The following is a 27,700-nucleotide window of genomic DNA, read 5'->3' as shown; positions in this document are numbered from 1 at the left end:
GGTGTGGCCTGGGCTGTGACCATATGGCACCGGGCCCTGCAATCTCCAGGGCAAGACACGGAAGCTGAGAAATGTCCTAACGCGGAGTCTCGCTCTTGGTACTTGTGGATGCCTGGTGTATTCTTATTTGTTGATTGTTGGTGTAATTTTTGTTGATTTGCTGATTATCATTTGTTGATTCCAGGTCTGCACAGCCACAAATATTCACGTATCTCCAACCAAGTTCCCTGCTGTTTGCCAGCTCATTCAAGCAAACCCCAGAACATCCTAACTACATGCTCGCCCCCCCGGATCGTGGACAGGAGAGGGCCCCTCCCCCGCTCGCTCTGGGAGAACACACGCCGATTAGTGGGAAAGGTGTTGCCAGCGGGTAAGCAGCTCACAGAGAGGTCAGCTCCGGCCAGCTCCGCGCATTCAGAAAGCCGACTGCAGTGGAGGGGCCCCACTCAATGGGAGCCGCTGAGGCTTTGGGATGGGCTTCCCTGATAGCTCAGTTGGTAAAGAATCTGCCTGCAATGCAGGAGACCCCAGTTTGATTCCTGGGTTGGAAAGATCCCCTGGAGAAGGGAATAGCTACCCACTCTAGTATTCTGGCCTGGAGAAGTCCATGGACTACACAGTCCATGGGGTCACAGAGAGTCAGACACGACTGAACAACTTTCACTTTAACCCCGGGCAGCCACACACCTCGCTGCTTCCCCTCCCCTGGGTCCAGCCCCTGGGACTGGCACCTACCAGTTGCCACCTGGGTTGTCGCGATAAATCGTGACACGCCAGCATGCCAAGGAGGGTGTGCAGAATGGGCGATAGCTAACGCCATCCCTATGGAGGCCCGGCACAGCTGCTTACGGTGGGCAGGGTGCACGGGTGTGGCGGTTAGCAGCATGGGAAGCGGGCAGCTGGTGCACAGGGCCCTGAGTTGTTTTTTAATTAATTAATCGATTGATTAGTTTCGGCCGTGCTGGGTCTTGGTAGCTGCGTGTGGATGTTTCTCGAGTTGCGTCCAGTGGGAGCTCCTCTCTGGTGCAGCGTGAAGGCTTCTCACTGCGGTAGTTTCTCTAGTTGTGGAGCACGGGCTTCAGGAGTCGTGGCTCCAGGCTCTAGAGCACAGCAGCTTAGTAGCCCCGTGGCATGCGGGATCGCCCCAGACCAGGGACCGAGCCTGGGTCCCCTGGATTCTTTACCGCAGAGCCCCTAGGGAAGCCCTTCTGCTCTTTTTTTTAAGATTGTATTTTTTTATGGGTTTTAATTTTGTTATCTATTTTTAGCCACGTTTTGTGTGTGGCATGTGGAACTTCCCTGACCAGGCATCGAACCCATGCCCCCTGGAGTGGAAACAGAGCCTTAACCACTGGTTCAGCAGGGAAGTCCCAGCCCTGCTTCTTTCACAGCGACTCTGCCACAGGTCCGGCTCTGTGGCACTTGCAGTGCAGCCTGGTCCAGACGCTGGCTGGGCCCTGATGCCCAGCTCTGCAGAAGAAATCGCTGACCTGGGAGCTGGGGGACGCAGGGCACATTGCTGCTGTGGGCAGAGAGGTCTCTGGGGCCCAGAGAGGCTGGGACAGTGTTTACAGCAGCCTCAGAGCCCAGGGTGCTAAAAATAGCTGGGGCCTTGCCCCTGAACCCACTCCTCCTGGCCGCCTGGCAGGTGGTAGGACAGGAATAGACCCCCAGCATGGTGGGCACAGGCTGCTGGCACCTCACGGGGTGGGAGGTGGGGGGTCACCCTCCAGTTGCGGCAGAGGAGAAGCCTAGCGGTGGGACCCCAGATCCGGGAGCTGAGCTGCAGCAGGGACGAGGGAGGGGGGATCGGGCCCTCGTCCTGCAGGGCCGCGGAGGCAGGCAGTTCCCACTAAGTGTTTTCCAAGGATGGGTGGAGGAAGGGCCCTCTCCCTGTCCACGATCTGGGGCGAGTGTGCAGGCAAAACATTCTGGGGTTTGCCTGAATGAGCCAGCAAACAGCAGGGAACGTGGTTTGCAATACGTGAATATTTGCGGCTGTGCGGACCCGGAATCAACAAACGATAATGACGGGACAGGCCCCGCAGCTTGAGGCCAAGCACAGCCCCAAAGCGGAGCCAGCGCTGGGGGTCCTGGCTGTGTGAGACGGGGGCATTTGCACTCTTGGGGTGCACCTCCTCACCTGCCCTCGGGGACCATGAGCCTGTCCTCACAGGGGGATGGGAACGGGGGACTGCAGGGAGCAGGCAGCCCAGCCTGGCACCCGGCTCAGGGCTCAAGGGAGGACCCAGTCTCCTGCGGGCGACGTTTCTCTGGCCAGGGTGGGACAGGTGGACATGAGCTGGGCATAAGCACTCTGTTCCCAGGGCAGAGGAGACGGACGCCAGGCCCCCACCCAGCCTGCCTGGGGTCCCCGCCCCGCTGATAAGAATAAGCTACCACTGGACAGCGTTCCCATCCAGAACTTCTGAAAAGTGACACGTTCTGGAGGCTAAAATGGTCTGATCACCAAAATACAGCAGCCGGGGCGCCAGACGTCCGGGCTGGAGGGCCAGCCCACAGTCTCTGCCGTTCAGCTCATGTCTTCAAAATACCGCACCCTGGGACTATTCCCGGCGTGGCCAGAGGGCAGCCTGGCTTCCCAGCTTGGGTTTGGAGCACTGTGGGGCCTGGCACCTGGGAGCTGGGACAGGTACGCGGCCAGGGCAGGGCGTGGGGTGGGGTGCTGACCCCGGCCCATCACCAGGAGGTGCAGATTTGGGGTCAGGAGAATCCCACATGCCCCCTGGAGAAGCTGATGACTCGCAAGGCTAATCTGGGCTTTGAGAGGGTGCCCATAGCACAGCCCTGTCCCCACGAGACCGCCGCCCTCCCTCCAGGTGGCAAATCCACCATCACACACCCGCGTCCCCGTGCAGCCGGTGGTCATGCAGGAAGCTCCCTGCACCGGGCAAGCTGCCTGCAGCAGGGGGCACAGGCCCGAGCTGCAGCCAGCAGGCGTGGGCTCCCTTTCTGCAGCAGACCCTGGCCAGGACAGAGGGACAAACAGGCTGGAGGGGTGGGGACAAGCGGCGGCCCCCTGCCTCCAGGGCCTCCCAGAAGGGCCTGGCCCTCACAAAGGGCCTCCTGCCAGCAGGCGCTTCAGGCGATGAAGCTGGTCTGTCTGGGCCCCGGGAAGACAGTCACCCCCGCAGTCCCGAGCGGACCAAGCAAACAGCCCTCCCCGCCTCCCCTGCCCCGGCCGAAGCCTCCTGAGCAGACAGACAGGGGCCAGCTCTGCCCCCGGGCACTGCGTGTACACTTGGCGGCTGTCAGGAAGCATTTGCCTAGGCTCAGGGACCAGTGCTGGGCAGCACCCGTCTCTCACGGCTCACTTGAGACTGCTGTCACTGTCTGCCTCCTCGCCTGCGGCTCGGGACACCCCAACAGGCCGCTGCCCTGCTGGTGGGAGCCGGGTGGGCATCCCTGTGAGGCCCAGGCATTCCCCAGGACCCAGCCCTCAACCCCTCTCCTGCCCGGCTTGGCCCCTCGCCTTGAATCCCTGCCGGCTCTCCCAGCCTGCCTCCCAGGGTGGAAGGATGGGGAGAGGAGCGACATCCCGCCCCTGTGCACCGTCCACCATCTTCCACTGAAGACCCCTCCCCCGGGGATCCTGCCCCATGCCTGAGCCACCACCTGCATGCCCAGGACCCAGGCTGCAAAGGCTGACGGTCCAGGCGGGACGGAGGGCCCTCAGGGGCACAGGGGCAGGGTCCGGGAGTACAGCAGCCCCCAGGAGGGGGCACAGGGAACAACGGGCACTTGGCTTCCACCAAAGGCCTCTCCCCTCAGTGTTTGGGGCTGCCGCCGGCAGCTGATGCCCCTCAAGGGTGGGCTGAGGGCAGGACAGGGATTCGCTCCAGACTTCTCCTGGGGTCCCTGTGCCTGCACCTCCCGGAGAGCCGCCACAGTGGCTTCTGGGGGACTTCGCACCCCAATCCCGCTTGGGGGTCCTGGGGACGGCAAGGGCCCCAAAGGCACTGTGTGCCCCTCCCCATCCATCCCCTACACGGTGCCTCCAAGGGTGCTTCTGGAAGTTCCTAGAGCCCAAGGTTTCAATGGGTTCACCCCGCAGCCAGGCAGCACCCCCAGAGGCCTGTGTCCACCATGTGGGCCTCAGGCACCCTCCCCAAGGAGCCGGGTAGGGCAGCGTCTCTGCCGAAACCACGTCCAGCAGGCGCCACCCCCCCTACCTGCTGCCCCGACGCTGAGCTGCTGCACCACCGCCCGAGGGTCCTTCCAGAACCAGCCTCCTCCCAGGTATGGAGAAGCCCCATCCTGGCAGCTCCTTCTCCCAGACCTGGGGTGAAGGGGCATGCCTGCTGCTACCGTCCAAACCCTTGCCCAGGCCGGCGCCCAGGGGCTCAGGCATGGGGCTGGGTTCCAGGCCAGGGGCCCTCAGCGGAAGAGGGTGGACAGCGCACGGGGGGCTCCTATGGACCCTCCCTCCGTCTTCCACCAGGACCTCTCCTGGGAAGCAGACGCCCTCCCTGGCCAGCCATGGAGACCCAGCGGGCTTCTGCCCATCCAGAGTGCTGATGGTCCCAGAGACTGGGGTCCTTAGAGGCCCAGAGAGGACCCCGTCCTGACAGGGGGCGGCAGGGAGGGAGGGCCCCAGCAGGGGCCCTGGAAGGACCCGGCCTGGGCTGAAATCCCGCCTCAGCACTTGCTGCTGCTGGGCTCTCCAAACTCCGGTCTCAGTAACAAGGGGGAGGAACAACGGCTGTTGGAGGATGAAGGCCTGGAGGGTGACTCACCGGGCACGGCGTAGGCTCCGGGGGGTGGGGGTGGGGGGGCATGCTCAGAGGATGGGCTGGGGCGGGTGGCAGGGAGAGCCAGTGCTGGGGAGGCGGCAGGACCCAGGTGGCCATGGCTCCAAGCCCAGGGGCTGGTCTCAGTGGCTGGGGTGGGTGCAGCCTGCGGGGTTGCTGCCCAGGAGCCAAGGCAGCCAGGTCCCAGTGGAGGTGCTTAGGTCGCGATGTAGGTAGGGGCGGTTGCCAGCAGCAGGGCCTCCTGGCCGGGTTCTCAGCCCCTCGCAGGTTCTGTGGACTTCCCAATCCTCTTCCTGGAGTCCTGCGTCACTTCCATACCCAGCCGTTCTCAGGATGCTGAGACAGGGGTTCAAGTCTCCAGCTGCGATCACAGACCCGCCTCCGCCCTCTCATCAGACTTTGTGTCCCATGTTTGGAAGCTGCTTTCAGGTGCATAACCGCTTACAACTTTACGTCTTCCTGATGAACTGACCCTTTCATCAGTAAGAATTGTCCCTCTTTGCCTCTAATAATATGCTTTGCCTTAGAATCTATTTTATGTGATATGAACACAATCTCTCTAGCTTTCCTAGGCTGCTTGCAAGGTACACGCGTACCCACGTTATTGTGCTTTGCAGATATTGGAATTTTTACAAATTGAAGGTTTGTAGCAACATAGTATTGTCAGATGATGGTTAGCTTTTTTTGGGGGGGCAATAAGGCACTGTCAAATTCAGGTATGTACACTGTATTTTAGATAATGCTATTGCACAGTTAATAGATTAGTGTAGTGTAAATACAGCTTCTTTCCCCCAAACTTTAAAGCATTTTATTTTGTATCGGGGTATATCTGATTACCAATGTTGTAGTAGTTTCAGGTGAACAGGTAGGGGACTCAGCCATATATATGCATGTATCCATTCTTCCCCCAAACCCCCCTCCCATCCAAGCTGGCACAAAACATTGAGTAGCCCCACGTGCTATGCAGTAGGCCCTTGTTGGTTGTGCTGTTCTTCGTTGCTCAGTAGTGTCCAACTCTTTGTGGCCCGTGGACTGCAGTTCACCAGGCTCCTCTGTCCATGGGGATTCTCCAGGCAAGAATACTGGAGTGGGGTTGTCATTCCCTTCTCCAGGGGATCTTCCCAACTCCGGGATCAAACCCAGGTCTCCTGCATTGCAGGCAGATTCTTTACCATCTGAGCCACCAGGGGTAGCCCCATTGTTGGTTATCTATTTTGAATGGATAACCACTCCCAAACTCCCTAACTAACCCTTCCCCCAGTAAAGACCACTTCCATATGCCCAGGGAAATAAAAAACTTCCCATGATTTGCTTTACTGTGATATTTGTTTCATTGCAGTTGATTTGGAATTGAACCCACAGTATCTCTGAGGTCAGTCTGTATCTCCTTTTCCACACTCTTACTTACTGCCCATCTGTGCTTTTGTGTATAAAGTGTGTCTCTTGTAGACAGCACAAAGTTGAAACTTGCTTTTTTATCTAGTTCAGTTCAGTCACTCAGTCATGTCCAACTCTTTGTGACCCCACGAACCGCAGCACACCAGGTCTCCCTATCTATCACCAACTGCCAGAGTCTACCCAAATCCATGTCCATTGAGTCGGTCATCCCCTTCTCCTCCTGCCCTCAATCTTTCCCAGCATCAGGGTCTTTTCAAATGAGTCAGCTCTTCACATCAGGTGGTCAAAGTATTGGAGTTTCAGCTTCAACATCAGTCCTTCCAATGAACACCCAGGACTGATCTCCTTTAGGATGGATTGGTTGGATTTCCTTGCAGTCCAAGGGACTCTCAAGAATCTTCTCCAACACCACAGTTCAAAAGCATCAATTCTTCAGCACTCAGCTTTCTTTATGGTCCAACTCTCACATCCATACATGGCCACTGGAAAAGCCATAGCCTCGACTAGACAGACCTTTGTCGACAAAGTAATGTCTCTGCTTTTGAATATGCTGTCTAGGTTGGTCATAACTTTCCTTCCAAGGAGTAAGCGTCTTTTAATTTCATGGCTGCAGTCACCATCTGCAGTGATTTTGGAGCCCCCAAAAATAAAGTCTGACACTGTTTCCCCATCTATTTGCCATGAAGTGATGGGACCAGATCCCACAGTCTTCATTTTTTGAACATTGAGTTTTCAGCCAGCTTTTTCACTCACCTCTTTCACCTTTATCAAGAGGCTTTTTAGCTCCTCTTCACTTTCTGCCATAAGGGTGGTGTCATCTGCATATCTGAGGTTGATACTCCTCCCAGCAATCTTGATTCCAGCTTGTGCTTCCTCCAGCCCAGCATTTCTCATGATGTACTCTGCATATAAGTTAAATAAGCAGGGTGACAATATACAGCTTTGACATACTCCTTTTCCTATTTGGAACCAGTCTGTTGTTCCATGTCCAGTTCTAACTGTTGCTTCCTGACCTGTATATAGGTTTCTCAAGAGGCAGGTCAGGTGGTCTGGTATCCCCATCTCCTTCAGAATTTTCCACAGTTTATTGTGATCCACACAGTCAAAGGCTTTGGCATAGTCAATAAAGCAGAAATAGATGTTTTTCTGGGATTCTCTTGCTTTTTCCATGATCCAGCAGATGTTGGCAATTTGATCTCTGGCTCCTCTGCCTTTTCTAAAACCAGCTTGAACATCTGGGAGTTCACGGTTCACGTATTGCTGAAGCCTGGCTTGGAGAATTTTGAACATCATTAGCATGTGAAATGAGTGCAATTGTGTGGTAGTTTGAGCATTCTTTGGCATTGCGTTTCTTTGGGATTGGAATGAAAACTGACCTTTTCCAGTCCTGTGGCCACTGCTGAGTTTTCCAAACTTGCTGGCATATTGAGTGCAGCACTTTCACAGCATTAGCTTTCAGGAATTGAAATAGCTCAAAGGAGGAGCCTGGTAGGCTGCAGTCCATGGGGTCGTGGAGGGTCGGACACGACTGAGTGACTTCACTTTCATGCATTGGAGAAGGAAATGGCAACCCACTCCAGTGTTCCTGCCTGGAGAATCCCAGGGATGGGGGAGCCTATGGGGTCACACAGAGTCGGGCACGACTGAAGTGACTTAGCAGCAGCAGTAGCAGCAACTGGAATTCCATCACCTCCACTAGCTTTGTTCATAGCGATGCTTCCGAAGGCCCACTTGACTTCACATTCCAGGATGTCTGGCTCTAGGTGATTGTGAGTGATCACACCATCATAATTATCTGGGTCGTGAAGATCTTTTTTGTATAGTTCGTCTGTGTATTCTTGCCACCTTTTCTTAATATCTTCTGCTTCTGTTAGGTCCATACCATTTCTGTCCTTTATTGAGCCCATTTTTACATGAAATGTTCCCTTGGTATCTCTATTTTTCTTGAAGAGATCTGTAGTCTTTCCCATTCTGTTGTTTTCCTCTATTTCTTTGCATTGATTTAGTGCAATAGTACATACATTGTAATTGGAGTTTTATTCCATCTCCATAGAATTTCAGTTGCAGTTAGGTTAGGTTTAGGTCTGTTATCTTGCTACTTATCTCTTTTGGTTCCTCTTTCTAGTCCTTCTTTTGTGTTAATACAATATTTCTTCGAATCCCATAATTTTCCTATTGGATTTCCAGCTGTCTTTGCATATGCAATCAGTGATTGCTCTAGAGATGAAGCATTTCAATGTGTCCCAGTCTGCATGGGATTGGTATTGGATTCCTTCAGGAAAAACACAACCACGTGCCTCTCTATTCACGCTGCCATCCATATCGCATTTATGTCATAACACAACAATGCATGTGAAAGAAGTGAAAGTTGCTCAGTTGTGTCTGACACTTTGCAACCCCATGGACTATACAGTCCCTGGAATTCTCCAGGCCAGAATACTGGAGTGGGAAAAAAAAAAAGAATACTGGAGTGGGTAGCCTGTTCCCTTCTCCAGGGGATCCTCCCAACCCAGGAATCATACCCAAGTCTGCATTGCAGGTGGATTCTTTACCAGCTGAGCTATCAGGGAAGCCCAGACTGTGTATAGTATCTCTAAAAGGAATTAAGAGGGATTTCCTTGGTAGTCCACGAGTTAAAACTCTGTGCTCCCAATGCAGGGGGCCTGGGTTCAAACCTTGGTCAGGGAACTAGATCCCATATGTGACAACTAAGATTTCACACACTATAACTAGAAGATTACACCTGCCGCAACTAAGACCGGTGCAACCAAAAAAATACATTTGTAAAAAAAGGAATTTAGAAAAGCGGACATCATACAGTGTGCCAGGGGCTTCCCTGGTGGATTAAGAATCCACTTGCCAATGATGGAGACACAGGTTCACTCCCTGGTCCAGGAAGATTACACGTGTTGAGAGGCAACAAAGCCCGTGGGCCACAACTGCTGAGCTCGTGCTGTAGAGCCTGCAAGTCACAACTAGAGAAAACCCACGTGTAGCAATGGAGACCCATCACAGCCGGAAAAAAAAAAAAGTGGGGGGGGGGCGTGCCAGTTACCAGTTTGTTGGCTCTCAGCTCCACGTGTACCCGCCTTTGCCCTGCTTTGTGGAACTGGCGCTGGTCACAGGAAGCTCTCTTGCCTGCTGGACGATGCTAGGTTTTGTCAATAGAGGGCACAGGAGGGCCACTGCAGGGCCAGTCAGCCACAGCTCCTCTCCGCGGGCCCAGGGCTTTCATCCCCTGGTGGTGGAGCCGCCAGCAGCTGGCAGGAGGCCCACCGGGCTCCCTGGCCACTGTGGTCACTGCCTAGGACCCAGCTTCAGCCGGCATTGTTCTGCTTCTTCACCACTGCCAGCTGCACATGCCACAGAGGTCTGAAGCTCAGCCTTGTGGCAGTGGTGGTGGTGGTGGGGGCATCCCACCTTCTCAATTTATCCCCGAGCCGTTTTCCGCATTTGTATTCCTGTAATCCTTCAAGTTCTCTTTACCCATCTCTTTGTTGTCATTGTTTAGTTGCTAAGTCGTGTCTGACTCTTATGACCCCCATGGACTATAGCCCACCAAGCTCCTCTGTCCATGGGATTTCCTGGGCAAGAAGACTGCAGTGGGTTGCCATTCCCTTCTCCAGATCTTCCCGACCCAGGGACTGTACCCAAGTCTCTTGTGTCTCCTGCATTGGCAGGTGGATTTTTTACCACTGAGCCACCTGGGAGGCCCGAACCATCTCTTACCAACCTGTAATTCTGTGTTCAAAGCTCTCTGTTCAGATTGTGAGTGATTTCTGTCTTCTGCCTGGATGCTGACTGGTAGATCTAGCCCTTTACTCACATTTACCACTCCAAGCGCCGCCCATGCTGACCCGTAGCTCAGAGGTGTCATCGGAGGTCATTTCCATTTACCCTGAACAACTTGCTTTAGCACTTCTCATGGTGGAGATCTGCTTTGTGACATATTTCCTCAATTTTTGTTTGCAGAAAAGTGTCCTCATTTTGCCTCCACTTTGATAGTTTGAAACTTCAGCACCTTGAATATGATATTCCAAAATTTTCGGGCTTGTTTTTTTCTGTTGAGAAGTCAGCTGTCAGCCGGAGAACTGTTCCATATAATCTGTTGTTTTTCTCTCACTGCATTTAAGATTTTCTCCTTTAGCTTTAGCTTTTGGCAGTTAGACTATGATGTTCCAAGGACTGTTTTTACCTGCTTTAGGTTCAGTAAGATTCTTGGATCTTCAATGTTTTCCACAAAATTTTGGCTGGTTTCACCTTTATTTATTTCTTTAAAAACATCACCTGTCCCTCTCCCCACTTCCTTTCCTTCTAAGACAATTACATGCATGTCAGCTCCTTCATATTGCCCCCACATCTGAGGCTCTGTTCATCTTTCTTCTTTTTTCTCTTCATTTTTAGGGTTAATTCTTATTGATCTTGAAGTCCACTCATTCTTCTGCCATCTCTAATCTGCCATTCAAACCATCCAAAAAACCCCACAAATTTCTAATTTCACTTTTCATACTGTTTGGCTCTTGAAATTCCATTTTTAATAGTTTTTAACTATTGAGTTTTCCTACCTGTTCACTAATTAAAATAACTAACTTTAATTATCGATACATATTTATAACAGGTGTTTTGAAGTCTTTGCTAAATTCAATATCCAAATCCACTTGGAGTCAATTTCTACTGTTTTTTTTTTTTTTTTCTCCTGACAGTGAATGATATCTTCCCATTTCTTTGCATGTCTAACTTTTGGTTGAAAACTAGACATTTCAGACAACATATTGTAGTATCTCTAGATTTTGTTGTGTTCTAAGCATGACTGTTTTGCTACTGTTATTGTTCTAGAGGGAAGTTAATTTGCCTATATTCACACTGAATTCTGTCTCCCAAGGGAGGGTGCGGCAGCTGGTCTCTTGTAGGCACAGCTTTTCTTTCCCTGTTCCGCTGGGGATACTCCCCTCTGCCTGCATAGTTTGGCCATCAGTCAAGGATCTCAGTAAACTTGACACTCAGAAGCTTACCCTCTGTGGTTTCCTTCCTTCTGAGCATTCCCTCCGAAATTCTCGGCTTTCTCCCAGCACCAGGTTACATCCTCTGATATCTCAAGTGTACGGCTAGAGCTTTCTACCACTTATGCTGTACATAGTTAGGGAATGCAGTCAGATAAAAAGCAGTAAACTCGCAAATATCATCTAGGTTAGCTGCCTTCTAAGAGTAGACAGATTCCTGCCTGTTTTTCACTGAGTCTGCAGCACACGCGTAGAACTGTGGTCAGCCAGGGATTTGAGCTGCAGGTTGACTCAGATTTTTGGTGTTATCCCTTCTGTGGTTCTCTCACATCCAGAGGCTCGCCCGGGTTTTCTTTTGGCTCTGAACTCTGTTCTCTGCTACTTGAGGTTGACAGGGATGTGGTGTTCTGCGTGTTCTCCTCTGCTATGGCAAAGGGCACTGGGCAGCATCATCAGTGGGAAAACAAACTCTCGATTCTTAGCTCTTGTGGTTGTTAAAATTTCAGGAAGAATATGCCTCTCGTTTCTGTCTGCTTTGGGGTGCTTTGCAGTTCTTTTTAGTATGTATGTATTTGTCGGCTGTGCTGGGCCTTCGTGGCTGTGCAGGCTCTTTCTTTAGTCGCAGCGAGTGGGGGCTTCTCATTGCGGTGGCTTCTCTTGCTGTGGAGCGCGGGCTCTAGGGCGCGCAGGCTCAGCAGCTGCGGCTCCGGGCTCTGGAGCGTGCAGGCTCAGCAGCTGCAGCTCCCGGGCTCTGGAGCTCAGGCTCAGTAGCTGCGGCTCTGGGCTCTGGGGCGCAGGCTCAGTAGCTGTGGTGCACGTGCTCAGCTGCTCCACTGCATGTGGGCTCTTCCTGCATCAGGGATCGAACCTGTGTCTCCTGCATTGACAGGTGGATTCTTTACCACTGAGCCACCAGGGAAGCTCTCCAGTTCTTTTAAATAGTTGGCATGTATTTGTTTTAGTATTTTGCTAAAATTTTATCATAGTTATATGCAGGTCGGGCGGCCTGACCACTTCACTCCACCATCAGACTGGAAGTCTTCAATACTTCCAGTGGTAAAAAACGTGTAACATAAAATTTACCTTTTTAACCATTTAGATGTGTACAGTTCAGTGGTGTGAAGTACATTCACATTAACCATCACCAACCATCTCCAGAACTCTTTTCACCTTGCAAAATCCAAACAGTATACCCATGAAACAAATACCCTCTCCCCTCCAGCACCCGGGAGCCAGCATTTCACCGTCTGTCTCTGAATTTGCCTATTCTCAACACCTCATGTAAACGGAATCATATAGTATTTTTCTCTTTGTGGCTTATTTGACTTAGCATAAAGTCCTTGTAATAGACTGAATGTTTGTGTCCCCACAAAACCCTTATTTTGATACAAGGTGGTGGTATTTGGAGGTGGGGCCTTTGGCAGGTAGGTAATTAGGTCGTGAGGGTAGAGCCCTTATGAATGAGATTAGTGCTCTTATAAGACATTTCAGGAGGACATTTTTGAGGACACAGCAAAGATAGCTGTCTAGAAACCAGGAACAAGGTCTTCATCAAAAACCAAATCAGATGATGCCTGGATCTTGGATCTCCCAGCTTCCAGGGCTGTGAGAAATACATTCTTTTTATTAGCTCCCCAGTTCGTTATTTTGCTATTAGCAAGCCAAGTGGACTAAGACAGTCCTCAAGGTACTTCCATGCTGTAGTGCATCTCAGATCCCCTTTGAGACTGAAGAGTATTCACTTGACACATTTGTTTATCCATTCATCTGTCAAAGGACGCTGGGTTGCTCCCACTTTTTCGCTTTCGTGAATAGCGCTGTTGTAAACATGGGTGTACAAACACTTCTTCAAGACCTTCCCTTCAATTCTTTGGACATATTTCCAGAAGCGGAATTACTGGGTCAAATGATAATTCTATCTTTAACTTTCGAAGGAACCCAATTCTATCTTTAACTTTCTAAAGCCCTTCTAAGAACTCCCTTCTTTTGCTTAATTTGGCCAGTTTGTTCCCGTCACTAGCAAACATGAGTCCTGCAGATGCGCACCGTCGGCCCAGCCTGTGGCATGCTCACTAGGATGACAAGTCAGAAGACTGCAGACTGCCAGGCTCCCTGGAAACTAGAGCCAGAGGTAGAAGCTCTTTATCAGTAAGAGCAAGGCAAGGAAAGTTAGGAATAAAGAAAGCAGCAAGAGCAAATTTAAGAAGGTGCAGGGGTTTCCCTGGTGGCTCAGATGATAAAGAATCTGCCTGCAGTGCAGATCCAGGTTCATTCCCTGGCTTGGGAAGATAACTCACTCCCGTATTCTTGCCTGGAGAATTCCATGGACAGAACAGCCTGGTGGGCTACAGTTCGCAGGGTCAGAAGCGACCAGCACTTTCACTTCCATTTCTGAACCAGCCATAGCTTCAGGACAAACTGATTTGTTCAACCTCATGATACATTGGCAGTGAGGCTGTATGAAGCTATACATCTCCGCAGAGTCCAGGGTGTGAGGGAGAAGAATTAACAGGCTGAGTCCAGCCATCCTCTATGGCTGGAGTTCGGGGAGGGCATCAACGCCTGTCACAGTGCCGTGGCTACCGAGAAGATCCTACTGTGTTTGGTACTTCAGCAGCAGCAGGAAGTCTCTGGGCCGGAGGCAAGGGGTTCAGAGTCTGGCTATGAGGTGAAGCGTTACTGGAGTTTCTTGAGCCACAGGAGCCCAGGAGTCTCTGCCGCTGCAGCACACCCGAGTCCGTGATCACGGCAGCAAACAAGCCGACGCAAGGATTACAGAGCAGAGCGTGCAGGGAGGTCTAGGGTGATGTGTAAAGTGAATGTGGGATGGGGTGGAGGAAGGGCACACACAGTCAGTTATAAGGCGGATAAGTTCTGAGGATCCAACGTGCAGCATGGTGACGATCCTACAGTAGTACTATATCGTGGGGCTTCCATGGTGGTCTAGTGGTCAGGAGCTCTCCTCGCAGTGCTGGGGACTCAGGTTTGATCCCTGGCCGGGGAACTAAAATCCCACCTGCTGCAGAGCAATGAGGCCCTCAAGCCACAGTGAAGATCTGACACAGCCAAAAATTGGCAAACAAATAAATATACTCTATTGTATACTTGAAATTTGTTAAAAGTAGATCTTAAATGTTCTCACCGTACATCTTGACAATATCGAGCCTTCCAATCCATGAACATGGGATGTCCTTTGTCTTTAATTTCTTGCAGCAACCTTCTGTAGTTTCCAGTGTACAAACCTATTCTTTCCTTGGTTAAATTTATTGCTCAGTATTTTATTGTTTTTTAAAGCCACTAGAAATGGAATTGTTTTCTTAATTTCCTTATCAGATTGTTCACTGTTAGTGTATACAAAGTATAGACCGATTTTCATGTGATTTTTTTATCCTGGCACTTTGCTGCATTGATTGGTTTTAAGTTCCTTTGTGGAATCTTTAGGATTTTTTACATATAAGATCATATCATTCATGAACGGAGATTATGTTACTTCCTATCCAATTTGGATGCCTCTTATCATACTTTTTCTTGCCTAATTGCTCTGGTGAGGACATCCAGTACTACACTGGTGAAAGCAGGCATCCTTGCCTTCTTCCTGATCTTGAAGGAGGCACTTTCACTCTTTCACCACTGAACATGACGTTCACTCCCGTATGGCCTTTGTTATGCTCAACCCTTTGCCTTCTGGACTCTGGTGTTTCTCATGAGAAATCTGCTCATTATCTTACTGAGGATCCCATGTGTGTGCAGAGTTGCTTTTCTCTTCTCTTGCTGCTTTCCAGATTCTCTTGGCTTTTGACAGCCATTATAACATGTTTTTGTGTGGGTCTCTGACTTCATCTTACCTGGAGCTCGTTGAGATTCTTGTATGTTTACATTTGTATCTTTCATAAAACTTGGGAAATTCTTGGCCATTATTTTTTCAAATATCCTCTCTGCTCCTTTCTTTTTGCCTGGGACTCTCACAGTGTGTACAGAAGGTGGTTGCAAAGCTTCTCCACAGGGTGGCAGGATGTTCAACTACAAGAGAAAGCACAGGTTGATGCTCACATTATGACTGCTAAGGTTCTGTGGGGTGAAGCAAGTCCATGAGTAAGAAGAGTTGGGGTGAGTGACAGTGTGTGGTGAGGATACTCGGAGATGTGACTCACTGGGGCCACTCCTCCAAGAGTCTTTCCTACCAGCGAAGTCAGGGAAAAGGGGTCATCAGGCCCACCTCTGTGGTCAGGGCCAGACAAGGGCAGAATTACGTCCCAGTGCTGCTGTGAAGAGGGCTGACGGAAGCCCGGGCCTCACGGTGCTGCTGGGCAGGATTCACCGGGCACCACCAGGCCCTGGGCCCAGAGCCCCAGGCTACAGAGGAGCTGAAGATCACCCCCCACGAGACCTCCATGGCTGGGTGGCCTGAAATGGGACACGGTGGGGAAATTTCCAGAGTCCTCTCTGGACAGCCTGGTGCCATGGGAGGAGGTGGGGGTGCCCAGGCCTTAGTTGAGGAGGTCAGCTGGACATCAGGTCCAGTCAGCCCTGGGCACTACGCAGGTTCAGGGGCAGGTGTGCAGTGACCAGCAGGGCATCCAAAACCAACTGTTGTGATGACGGCAGCGTGAAATCAGGATCTGTTCTAGAGACGAGCAGCCCTGGAGACATGAGTTCCCTTGCAGGAAGAGAGAGTGCCCATGGCCAGCATTGGCAGAGGCTAAAGGCGGGAAAGGACACTCTACAACTGGCCCTGGGGCCTGGACTCAAGATGGGGAGCTGGACCGTGCTTGCTGGCAATGGGGGAGCTCAGAATGGGCCCGGCCTTGGGGGCAGCCAAACTGAAGAGGGCCCCCCTCACCTTTCGCACAGCAGTTCGGCCACCCGGCGGCCACAGCAGCAGGGCTGGCAAGGAGCGGTCTGAAGGTGCGCCCACCAGCTGCCAGCTGAGTGACCCTGTGCCCGTCGCTGCAGCACTCTGGCCTCGGCTCCCGCAGACACAGGGGCAGGGGTCGGCGTGCACCTCGTTCACAGTACAGTGTTCCGGAGCCTCGGAGCAGGGACGGCCAGGGACCAGCAGTGCCAGTGAGCTGTCTAGGATAGAGGGTACACAAGAAAATGGCTCCAGGGGTTTTTTCTAATTCTGAACATACTAATTACGGGCACTGCCCGTACAAATGCTACAGGTGAATATGTGGGCACGGAGGTGCCTTGTCAGTAAGTTCCTGTCTGGTAAGAGAGCGCCACCAAAACCACTGGAGAGCCACTGGTCTAGGGGTAGGGCTGGAGGTGGGAATTTGGGAAGAGAAATGAGGGCTCCGTTTGAAGGCCCATGAACCGTGAAACACTTGGTTCATCCCCTGCTCGCAGGAGACGAGGCGACACACACTCCTGAGAAAACTGGTCTTTGTGGAGGGAAGGGTGAACCTTCTGTGGGGCATCTCCTCTCTGCAGGCCCCTGAGCTGGACCAAGCCGTCTCCAGGCACTGCCTCGGGTAAGTCAGACGGCTATCGTCCCTGCTTCACCGATGAGGTGGCTGAGGGGGCGACTGAGGCCATGTCCCAGGGCCTAAGGAGGAAGCCACACAGTAGAGCAGAGCCTCTGGTGTGTCCAGCCCCAACTCAGGCCCTTTCTGCTCATCTAACTTGGGAAGACATTCTTTTCCCAGTCTCGGTCTCCCCTAAGACCAGGATGGAAGGCCCTTTGCGTGAGGCTGCCATGAGCGTTACATCAAGCAAAACATGTTTGGTCCCTGGAGGCCAAGGCCATCTTCAACAAATCAAGCAATTAATACTAAAAACCACAAATAATTTCCTATTCATGATTATGCAGAATATAAGAGCTAATTGCTACTAGATTTACTTTTCAATCAGTTAAGTGTCACGAGCCACCATCTGCCAAATAACTTCATTCCATGAAGAGTCTTGGCAGGAGGACAAGGCGCCCCCTCCAGCAACGCCTGTCCTCAGGCAGGACGTTGGCCTGAGGCCTGGGGTCACCAGCAGCTGCCCAATCCAGAGGCCGGGGAATCCCTGACAGAAACCATAGCTGGAGAGCCACGTGCCAGCGTTCAGCCCTACCCCGTCCTCTGACCCTGACGGCCAAGGGGCAGCCTTCAGGAGGGAGTCTGTGTGCGGTGCCTGCAGGTAACTTAGCTGCTCCCCATCTCCAAGCAGCAGCGACATTCACCAGCCTCGGCGTTGAGTGGGGACCTAGACTGAGACAGGGGTCACCGTGGAGCCACAGGAAGTTCCAACACCCTCCAGTGGGTGGCAAGGAAACAGGCCCGTCCCACATAAACCACGGGGTCTGCAGGGACGCCAGGCCAGCTGTCACGCCTTCAACTGTCACCTCCTCAGGGATGCCTTCCAAGAACGCCCCAGGTGGGACGATCTCTCCCCACGGCCCACTTGGATTTGAGAAGCACTGCCTGTGGCATCTCGGCTGGAAGGTGTCTGTGGAGCGTCTCCGGCCAGGATTCTTGGTCAGCTGGCACGGTGCGTGTGGCACCTTACCGGGGCGGGGCGGCGACAGCGCACGGGGACGGAGGACCAGAAAACCAGGCTGCACAGAGCACTCTCCAACCTCATTCCTAATGTACCAGCACCAGACCTTTAATTCCAGTTCATTTTTTCCTCAGTCCTTGGGCAATTAAAAAAAGGCAAATAGCTTGAGAAAGAAGCAAAGGGCCCGGAAAACCCCAAACCTCTCAGCTCATCCGTCTCTGGATGCCCAGGAATCAGCAGCCGACGAGTACCCCTCCCCTCCGGGGGCGGCCATCACAGACCACAATGGGGCCTTTCATCCTGCACACAAGGGCCAGCAGGCGCTCATTCTTCTTCTTCAACGTGCTGACATCACAGCTCTTTATTCCACAAGCCTATTATCGCCAATTGTGGGCACAGAGATGACTATGACAGTCTTGGATCTCATGAAAAGCTTGTGAAACACCTTGGATCAAAACGTTTAATTATCACAGAGTTAGGAAGGGCACAGGGCAACAGGTTGCCTCATTCACAGCTGATGGAAAGAGAGACTGCTACAACCCCTCTGGGAGAAACACACCACTATGTGTCAAGTGTCAAAGTGAACCAATTTCTGGACTCAAATTCCAATCTTAGATATTTATCCCCACAACTACACTTGCCTGTAGGCAAAATGACATAGGCTGGCTCCAGTCTTCTGATATCACATGATTCTTCACTGACTATCAAATGACACAGTTTAAATAAACAGTTACTGTCGTAACTGGATACCATGAAACCAGTGCAGAGGAATGAAGCAACTTCCTATCCATGGGTTGGTGTAGCGGTCTAAGGTACCACTATGTGAGGTAAGAACAGTATACACACTACAGTCCGCCTCTGCATGTACCCGTGGACGGGGAGCCCGTGGACAGGGAGGGCTGACTGCACCCTGCTACAGGGGCAGCTCGAGTATCCTTGGATCCTGGCGTCTGTGGTGTCCAAGAACCGATCCCCCACATACTGACGGAGAGACGACTGCACGTTATCTGCATGGAAACGTATGTGACACGTGCAAGTGAGCGTGCATGCTTGTACACCTGCTGATACGCTCTCAGAGGAGGCGCAGAAGGGGCGGGTGGCTGGAGGCCACAGGCGGGGAGCTTACGTCCCACTGTCTGCCTTTTGTAACAAGCATGCTGGTTACCTATTCAAAAGAAGAGCAAACGTAAAGCCATTTCTTTGTGGTACAGTACGAAGAGGAAGTGCAGAGACATGTAAGTGGCAGAGGCCCTGAGACTGGTTCCTCTGCTGAAGGTGGAGCCCTGAGCTGTCGGTCAGGACTTCAGGGCCCTGTAGGGGGGTGTGGCGTTGTTTCTGAGAAAAGCAGAGATTGGCCCTGCAGTAGGCATGTGATGTGGCTTAAGACAGAATGAAGGGCTTTTCTGGAATGAATGAGCTTTTCTGGAAGGCAGAGGGAGCGTTTTAAGCGGGAAAGGGCCCTGATTATGGCTGGGAGATGCAGGGTGAGAGCGAGCAGGAAAAGAGGCATGTCAGGGTTAAGATGAATCCGGAGCGAGAGCATCAGCTCAGGACATTGGGAGGGGCCTGAGCTGTCATGGGACGTAGTAATGGAGGAAGGCCCTCGAGCTGGGGGTCAGAGGCAGGCGACACCATGTTTCTAGTTTGATGAGCTTGGACATAGCAGTGCCACACACGGAGGAGAACTCAAGAGAGCGCAGTGAAGAGGGGGAACTTCATCAGAAGCCCAAACAGCCCTCACTGGGCCCACCCCAGCTGCCAACGTGGCCTCCTCTGTCCCTGCCGCACACCCTCTCAGTCTCCTGGAGGAAAGCCTGGCCCTGGCCTTGGCACTGGCTCCCTCTGGGTCTGGACCGGAGTCACCTCCAGAGACACGTGCTGACGTCTCTGAGCCTCTGAGCTCCTTTCCCAGGGGCCACCCCTGGCAGCACTGCACACACGCTCCGCAGACACTCAGCACAGTGACTGCATCTGCCAGGCAAGGGCCTCTGGGAAGCATCACGCAAAACTCATTCACTAAGGGAAGTCGCCACACAGAGCGAGCCCACCTGTGTGTTTTACGTGTTGTGTGAGGCAAGGCTGATTTTTATACAAGTGTTATCTAACCAAATCCTACATTCTGGCTAAAAAGGACCACAGAGATGGCCACTGGGCACTCACAGAGGTGATTCAGAGAGGCACTGAGGCCTGGGCCGTGTCCACTGGGCTGACCAGACGCAACACAGGCAGTCATCTCGCCTTTTCTCTCCCACAGTCCCGTGTCTGTGCTGAGGCCAGCAGCCATGCGTCAAAGCCCACTGGAGCCGAAAAACCATTAACAGGAAAAAAATTCCTCTCATCAAACCTATACATTTAAGTCCTCAACTATCACAAACGTAACAAATTCATGTCCACTGATTTGATCCAACCGTAGGATCATCATATATTATAAAATAAAAAAAAATGTAGTTCAAGTAGATCTAAGGGTTAAAAACAAAAGCACCCCAGCCATGTGCTCCCACAGTGCACAGTGCTGGGGAATGGACACTTTCAGAAACCCAGAGGCCCCAGGCAAGAGGCAGGGAAAACCCACTTGGTGTCAGTCAGGGTGGGCTGCTGCTTTGATGGAGCCTGGAGGGTCAGAACAGTCTTTTGTTTCATATTTTATTACATCAATGGCTTGAAAATTTTTATTTAACTTCAGCAAATATTGGAAATAGAAAAATGAGTTCTGCAGAATTTCACAAATAAATCTTTCAGTCTCTACTAACAAATGTTATCATTCGATGGCTAAGCAATTATAATGCTATGAACATTCACCACAATGAATGTGCTGAAATAGAAAACAGGCAAAAAGAGACATTAAAATATTACTTACAACAGCATTATTACAACATATTTTCTTTAAAATTCCAACATGGATTTTTATCACTTCAAAAGATATACAGCATTTCCATTATATTTGCAAACTTAACCTTATACATCTTTTAAAATCTTGAAAAAATTTTTAAGCAATCTAAAAAGCACTTAGCAAAGTTGGTAAGTCTACGTAATGGAATACCATCTGCTCCAGTACAGACTCGAGTTCCGGAGAAGGGCTGTAAACACTCATTATCATACAACATGCATAGGCTGTACTGACCTTCCTTCGCTGGACTGTGACGTTACTGCAATTGTGCTTCACTCTAAGGAGGGAACGCTGCAGAGGTCCGGGGAGTGGCAGAGAGAGGGTTTGTTTTGAGCATTGCACAAGATCACTAGATTCAAATTAGCTAACCACCTCGAGTCAACTTGAGATAAAGTCTCACTCGATATCACAAGCTTGAATCCGGGGTCACTCAGTTTACATCAGGCTAGACAAGAAACGAGGCTCTCGGGTGAGCTGGCTTCATCCGACCTTTGCTCATATAAGCAGGGATCCAGTTAGTGTAATGCACTATTTGGCTTATTTTTGGTATGCAATTATACCAATAGTACAATCTGATAATCAGAAAGACAAAAATAGGGCATAGTTGAAATTAAAGTGACAACGAGCACACTTAGAGTGGCGTGTGGCAACAGTCAGCTTTCCAAATTCAACTACGTTTTCTTTTTCATTTTTTGATCGGAGGTTTACGACCATCAAAGGATCTGGCAGGTTAAAAACTATCCAAAGCCATCTTGAGGAACTGATGTTTGATGGGCGTGGACGCACTGAGACGACGTGGGGAGGCGGGGTCTACACTAACCTCGGGGTCTGGCCGACTCCGGCGCTGCTGCCCCATAGCTCCCCACTTAGCAGGAGCAGGCAGGGCTGCTTCCTGCTTACAGAGTGATCCTACAGAATCCATCACTGTTTCAGACCAGTCAAAACAATATTCAAGTAACAAGATGTTCAAATGAGTAAGTGAAAAAATGTTTACCTAACACTTTACACATCTACATAAAATTAAATAAAACAAACTTTTAATGCATATGCAATACAATTTATATCTTTCAGGATTTCTAAACTAAAAGGTAAACTATCATTTGCTTCAATGGTACTATATTTTGCACAATAACTTATACTTAGGAGAAATTTTCCACAAAAAAATATATATAATTATGACATTCACATTGATAATTTTTAAGAAGACAAAGCTTAAGTGAACACTGCATCTGAAGCAGCAGTCATCATGGACCCTTACACATCCAAACACAACCTGCTGACGCACCCAAGTCTTGGTATTGTAAAAAGGGTCGTCCCATAAATAAGACCAAACCACTTCACTTCTAAAGGGAAGTGATTTCTTGCATTTACAACATCATTGCAAAGACAGTGTAATGAAACAGTTTAAAACACAGTGCTATCTTATGCATGAAACTACAACGAAGGCAGTCAGGCAAAGACAACTATCTTTTTTCCTTCTAGCAAATGAAAACCACACCCCCCTTTCCCTTGGCGAGAAAGCCAAAACCCAGTGGCCACAATGGCAAGTACACCAGCACCATGACTCTTCGGGACTGGAGACCACCTGTCGCCAGGAGCCAGGTCAGGGGATGTCTGAGCACAGACGGGCCTGGCACTGCCGGTGTGCCCGCCGTGCAACACAGACCAGCACCAGCCCTGAAGCACTGCCAAGCGGGATAGACTCTTGAGGGACGGAGCCTGGGGGTGAAGAGAGGAAGCACAACTGGCAGACAGACCACTGCAGCGAGGTGCCCACTGCTTCTCTAACGAGCAAGGAGGTCTGGAGAAGAGGCCAGGTGCAGCGGGAGCCTCCAGGCCTACTGTACCCTTTCAGCAACGTGCAAAACTCCTGTCACCTCTTGCCCGTGTTTTCCTGCCATGTTCCAATTAGGTGGCAGGCTCACGACAAAAACAAAACGGACCCTGCACAGTGACCACTGTTACTGCGCTGCCCGCCTGGCACGAGCAGCGGGGGCGCCGGGCTCCTTGGAGGCTCTTCCTCACCAGCCCTCATGTGACCAACAGACACTGCGTGCAGGGACAGGTAGGTGATGGGCGCCGGCAAAGTCCCGTCTCACTCCCTTTCTGATAACCTTTCTCCAGATTTCAAAAAAAGAAGTACAATTCCAAACATTCTAGGTGTCTTGCTGACCCTCTTCCTAAAGAGAAAATCAGCTGACTTAAAAAAAAAAAAAAAAAAAGCAAGGTGCGTGGGAGTCAAAACAACAAATTTTAATTGCATATTTCAAATTCTTAAGAATTCTGTTTATGCCTTAAAGCATCTGGAATTTTTTTCTTTTTGGTATTGAAAGCACAAAAAATACTTCATTGATGCAAAAACCAACAAAAAAAAGCTCCTTCCACATATTTAGTGCAGACTGAACCGACCACGGGCCAGGGAATGGGGCACACCAGGAGGCACGGCGCAGTCTACCCTAAGCCCCTTCACAGGCCCACAGCCCAGCAAGAGAATAAAAGTGATTCTGGAAGTTTTAGAACATTTGTTAAATATCTGTACTTGTTCCCAGCCCAACCAAAAGGCATCACATACCCCTTTGCAGATGGTTTCTTCCCACCTGGACTCACTAGAACCAGTGACCGAACACGCCCCTGCCTGTTCTGTAACATCGAGGGGGCGGTGCTTGCACGGCCAGTACATGACAGAGAAGAGGCGACGTGGAGAGAGGGGCAAGAGGCCAGGTGTCCCAAGAGGACAGCGCCCGAAGAGCACAGAGCCTTGACAGAGCCGCCGCCAGCCGGCCGCAGGCCCATATCACCGCCCCACGTGACATCGAGCATCCGCACTCTGTCAAGCACCTGCAGCAAGGCCTCCCCGTCTCCTCATCTCAGTGATATCATCTTTGGCAAGCAATCAACTTTAAAGAAGAAATAAGACACTGAAACAGAAAAGAGGGTTGAAAACATGGTTGCCAAGAGGAGAAGGCACCAATTCCCAATGTACAAGCACCAGGTACAGTGTATGGACACTCTTGGAGCTCGGGGTGGGGAGGGGAAGGAGAAGACGGGGCGGCGCCCATCCTGGGGTGACGATGCTGAAGGCAGCGAGTGCTGGGGTCCACGATCCTCCAAGGACAGCGCAGAGAATGAGCTTTCTACCACACGGGCAGGGAGAGGGGAGAGATTTAAGCCAAGTGAATTTATAAACCATAATTATACCTACATTGAGGGAAAGGGGAGCTGTATCAAGCTGTTTGGCACTATAAAGGTTATGACGCAGTCTGCCAATATGCGGTGATTTCTGAAGAAGCATGATATCACTTAGGTGGATGCCTCAGAAAAGAACAAAGGAAACTTCCCAGAAGGCCAACGGGTCACAGTTACTCTGAAAATTACATTATGCACAAAGTAGGGACTGCAGGCCATGCAGGAACAGAGTCGCACCTCCGAGTGACTCCTTGTTCCGAAGCCGCCAATGGGGAAGAGCTGCCGTAGGTGGGCCGGGGCTCCATGGGGGCGGCGGGCCCCGGCGTCGCAGAAGCGTGCAGGCCACAGGATCCCCGCACTGAGGCGGAGTGAGAGACACAGAGAGCTCTCGGGGAAGCGGCCTCGCACGAGGAACGAGCGAAGAATTAAGGCAGGTGTAGCCCAGGACTGCGAGTGTGTGCCTTTTTGGTAATAGCTGCTTGTCCACAGAGCTGTGATGCGGATGGCTGGGTGAAGTCTGGAGGTACCTGAATCCTGGAAAATGCAGGCGTCCACACCAAGCGCTCAAGCCACCAGAGTGTCTCAGGAGGCAGATGAGTATCTGACATCAAGAACAGAAGCAGCCTGAGCAAGGAGGAAACAGAGAAACACAGACAGGTCACCAGAACGCGCTGCTGACTCTGGTCTGGGGCAGGCCCCCTACCCTCTCCAGCCCCACAGCTCCCAGGCCAGGGTGCAGAGGTGGAGGCTGTGCCAGGCCACGTGGGCAGGCCTCCATGGCCACGTGCCCTATGAACTGTGCACCCGGGGCGAGTTAGCAGGGTCCTAGTCAGCAGCAGGTGCCCAACACCATGGTCCACCTCACAGGGTTAAGGGGCCCGCACAGGGCCTTCAGGTGCCCTGCTGGGAGTCCCAGCACCCACGCTGGTTAGCAGACAGCTGCAACATAAAGGCTGTAGCTTCTTATAAACTTCACAGGCCTTTCTAATTCTCTACTCTCATTTTTAAAGACTGACTGCTGGACCTAGGCCTCAAGATCACCGAGGGTCTCAGAGCTTGCTGCTCCTCCATGGTGTCTTATTTCTAAGGAAACAGCCAAACTTAAGAGTCCAAAATCTGAAAACAGCTGTGCCTTCAGGTGAAACCCCAATTTAAGAGAACTGTTACTAGTGAAATCAATTTCTCCTTAATAGTAATACACTCAATCGCTCTACACTTTTAAGTGAGAATGTTTACCTCCAAACCAGTCACCTCAGCATCATTCCACGCCTTTCTGACACCTCCCCGGACTCCATCTGTGCCCAGCCCTCCCCAGAGAACCCTGAGTCTCACACGCTCAACCCTCGTGGGTTACTCTCCCTCCTCAGCTCCAAAGGAAGAAAGCCCACAGCTGACAGATGACCATGAACTTCTCAAATCTGCCTGCGCTGCATAAACAGGTAAGACCCGCGGGCAGGCTGGACACCAGCAGACATCTTTCTGAGCTGCTGGACTCCACAGGAATGGAGAAATTACAAGCACACTAAGTTCTGAGCACTGATCAGACAGACAATTAGCTAGTTCCCTTAGGCCCTTGGTGGACACAGAGAAGCAGCTGGTCCTTACAGATTAATTTCCTTCTATGGGCTAACACAGAGACTGGAAAACCAGGGTGGCAAAGCAGGAGGCCTGGTGCCTTAAGAAGCATAAGAAGAAAGGGACTAAAGAAAAGGAAGGACAGACCTTCTGGGCTAGCAAGACAGGAGGAAACATCAGCTGACAGATTAAGCCAATCAACGGATCAGGTCTAGGAAAATGATGACTCTGCGTCCTCAACCTGTGAGCAAATTTTTCATGCTAATTCTCTGGGGCCGGCTATGATGAAATCTGAAGCGGAAAGAGATCTGAGTTTCCTCTCATTTCTGCTTCATGAGCCTTAAGTCAGAAAACAGACCTGGAAGAAAGCTTTCATTCTCCAAGTTCTAATGGCCCTTCCCCAGTAATCATCATGTTCTCAATGCTTCCTAAACTGAGTCCAGGACTTCAGGGAAGGTAATCTGATGTTAAAGGGGTAACTAGCTGTCAGATAAAGTCACTGCCCCAAGATAAAAACACCCCTTTTGCCTCTGTGCTGTCCCGTCCGTGGGCAGGCTGGGCTGGGTGGGTGTGAGTCAAGGACCACTGCACTGCCAGCACTAGAGACTGAACACGACTGCAGACATTTTCTGGGAGCAAAGTCTAAGCAGTCTAAGGAAACTGGTGTGCTTCTGAAACTGCCTCTTCTGACAGGTGTAGATGCCTCAAGGCCCTTTCTTAAACTGGCATATAGACATGGAGGGGTGGGGGTGGCTGGCAGTGCCATGCTCTCAGGGCACCCTCCTCACAAGGCTCATGCATGCACAGGTTGGGGGCCTCCAAGTTCTGCAGCCAGGCTCTGGGAACAAAGAGTCACAGGACAACACAGAAGAAGTAACTTCAAGTCTTTCCTGCCTCGTTTGGGAAAGATTTTGATGATAAAAGTAATGAGCAAATTAATCCTCACATTAGAATTCTCCAGGCCAGAATACTGGAGTGGGTAGCCTTTCCCTTCTCTGGGGATCTTCCCAACCCAGGGATCGAACCCAGGTCTCCGCGGATTCTTTACCAGCTGAGCCACAAAGGAAGCCCAAGAATACTGGAGTGGGTAGCCTGTTCCCTTCTCCAGGGAAACTTCCTGATCCAGGAATCGAACCCAGGTCTCCTGCATTGCAGGTGGATTCTTTACCACCTGAGCTATCAGGGAAGCCCACCATGTCAGTGAGCAAATGCAAAAATAAGTGGATGGTGTGCACTCCCACCCCCTAGCCCTACACACTGTCTGTGGGGAAGGGTGAGCATGCAGGGGGCAGCCCCCTGCCGCAGGAAGCAGGCAGGCAGCAGACAGACCCTGCAGCCTCAGCAATCCCCCCTCAATCTCTGCCGACTGGGCCAGTGGACTCAGTGCCACCACCCAGGAGGTCACAAGAACGTTAGTTCCACTCTGGAAATGCCAAGTAACCCAAGACCTAGGCTTGTCCCCATCAGTCCTTTACCCGCTGGCCCCCCAACAGCAGCCAGGCTGGAGGTGTGGCCGCAGAGACGCACCAGGAGCCTGCAGACACCCCTGTAAGCTCACACACCTCACAGGGAACGACTCACAGCTCACATGACTGAACTCTCCCGATCCCCAAGGCACTTCTAACTTACCGTTTCAGGGCCAAGTGGTTACTGTATTTAAGGAAATACTGGTAATGTGAAATATTCTGTGGCTAGAGAAAGTAGGGTGGACTTAAGAATTTGTCCAGGAATTCAAATGTGAATACGTACACAGTGACCAAGAAGTGACTAGTCAACATATATTACAGCATTTACGGGTAAGAGTCATTACTGACACAGCTGAAGCCTAAATCTATTTCTACAGCTGGAAAAGGTCATCAGTGAAGAAAGCAACTGGAAGTCGAGCATGAATCCCGCAGAGACCAGCTGCTTCAGACTCACCTCGTCGTCCTCCTCAGGCATCTTGATGGAGCTGTCTGGGGACTTGACAGGTTTCTGGTTGCTGGGACCATTCTCTTCTTTCCCGTGCTCTGCCTCCCATTCTTGTAAAACTTCATCTATGTTGAAGCGGCGTCGATAATTTACAAAAAAGTTTTTCACTTGCACCACTGATTTGTTCCCAATCACATCTGAGATGGCCTGGAAATCTCGGCCGTATTTCCTGATGGCTAAGGATGGAAAAAAGCGTCTTTTTCAATACAAGAGAAAAATAATAAGACACACACTCACACACACACTTGAGACTCACCCCTGATCCAGATAAGGTAGCACGGGGGCTCCTAACAGCAGACACTATCTTAGTGTAGAAACCAACAGGAAGAGCAGCACGGCAGTCTGCATGAGAGCCCGGTCACAGTCTGCGTGACCTGTCATGTACAGTCTGCACCTTCTCACCACACACCACATGGTATAACTGA

The 27,700-nt window shown here is 51.2% G+C and overlaps 1 protein-coding gene across 2 annotated transcripts in view; it reads right to left on the bottom strand.

Moving 5' to 3' along the window:
• Window positions 1-10,547: 10,547 nt before the first annotated feature.
• RCOR1 (REST corepressor 1) overlaps window positions 10,548-27,700 on the bottom strand; it is a 129,421-nt gene continuing 112,268 nt past the window's right edge. The window contains exons 11-14 of one of the 2 annotated variants that reach the window (XR_011250390.1): window positions 27,225-27,451; window positions 24,257-24,353; window positions 16,011-16,243; window positions 10,548-15,190 (exon numbers count right to left, since the gene is read on the bottom strand). Coding sequence is in view for 1 of the 2 variants with exons in the window: in XM_069559850.1 (XP_069415951.1) it covers window positions 24,312-24,353; window positions 27,225-27,451 (269 nt within the window). In the remaining variant the exon portion in view is untranslated. Of the gene's footprint in view, window positions 15,191-16,010; window positions 16,244-20,285; window positions 24,354-27,224; window positions 27,452-27,700 lie in introns of those variants that run through there. The other variant, XM_069559850.1, reaches the window with a different exon arrangement.

Source organism: Ovis canadensis, chromosome 18, assembly GCF_042477335.2.
Source record: "Ovis canadensis isolate MfBH-ARS-UI-01 breed Bighorn chromosome 18, ARS-UI_OviCan_v2, whole genome shotgun sequence".
NCBI lineage: Eukaryota > Metazoa > Chordata > Mammalia > Artiodactyla > Bovidae > Ovis > Ovis canadensis.
The sequence above is the reverse complement of the archived record's forward strand: the minus strand, read 5'-3'. Positions and strand labels throughout refer to the sequence as shown.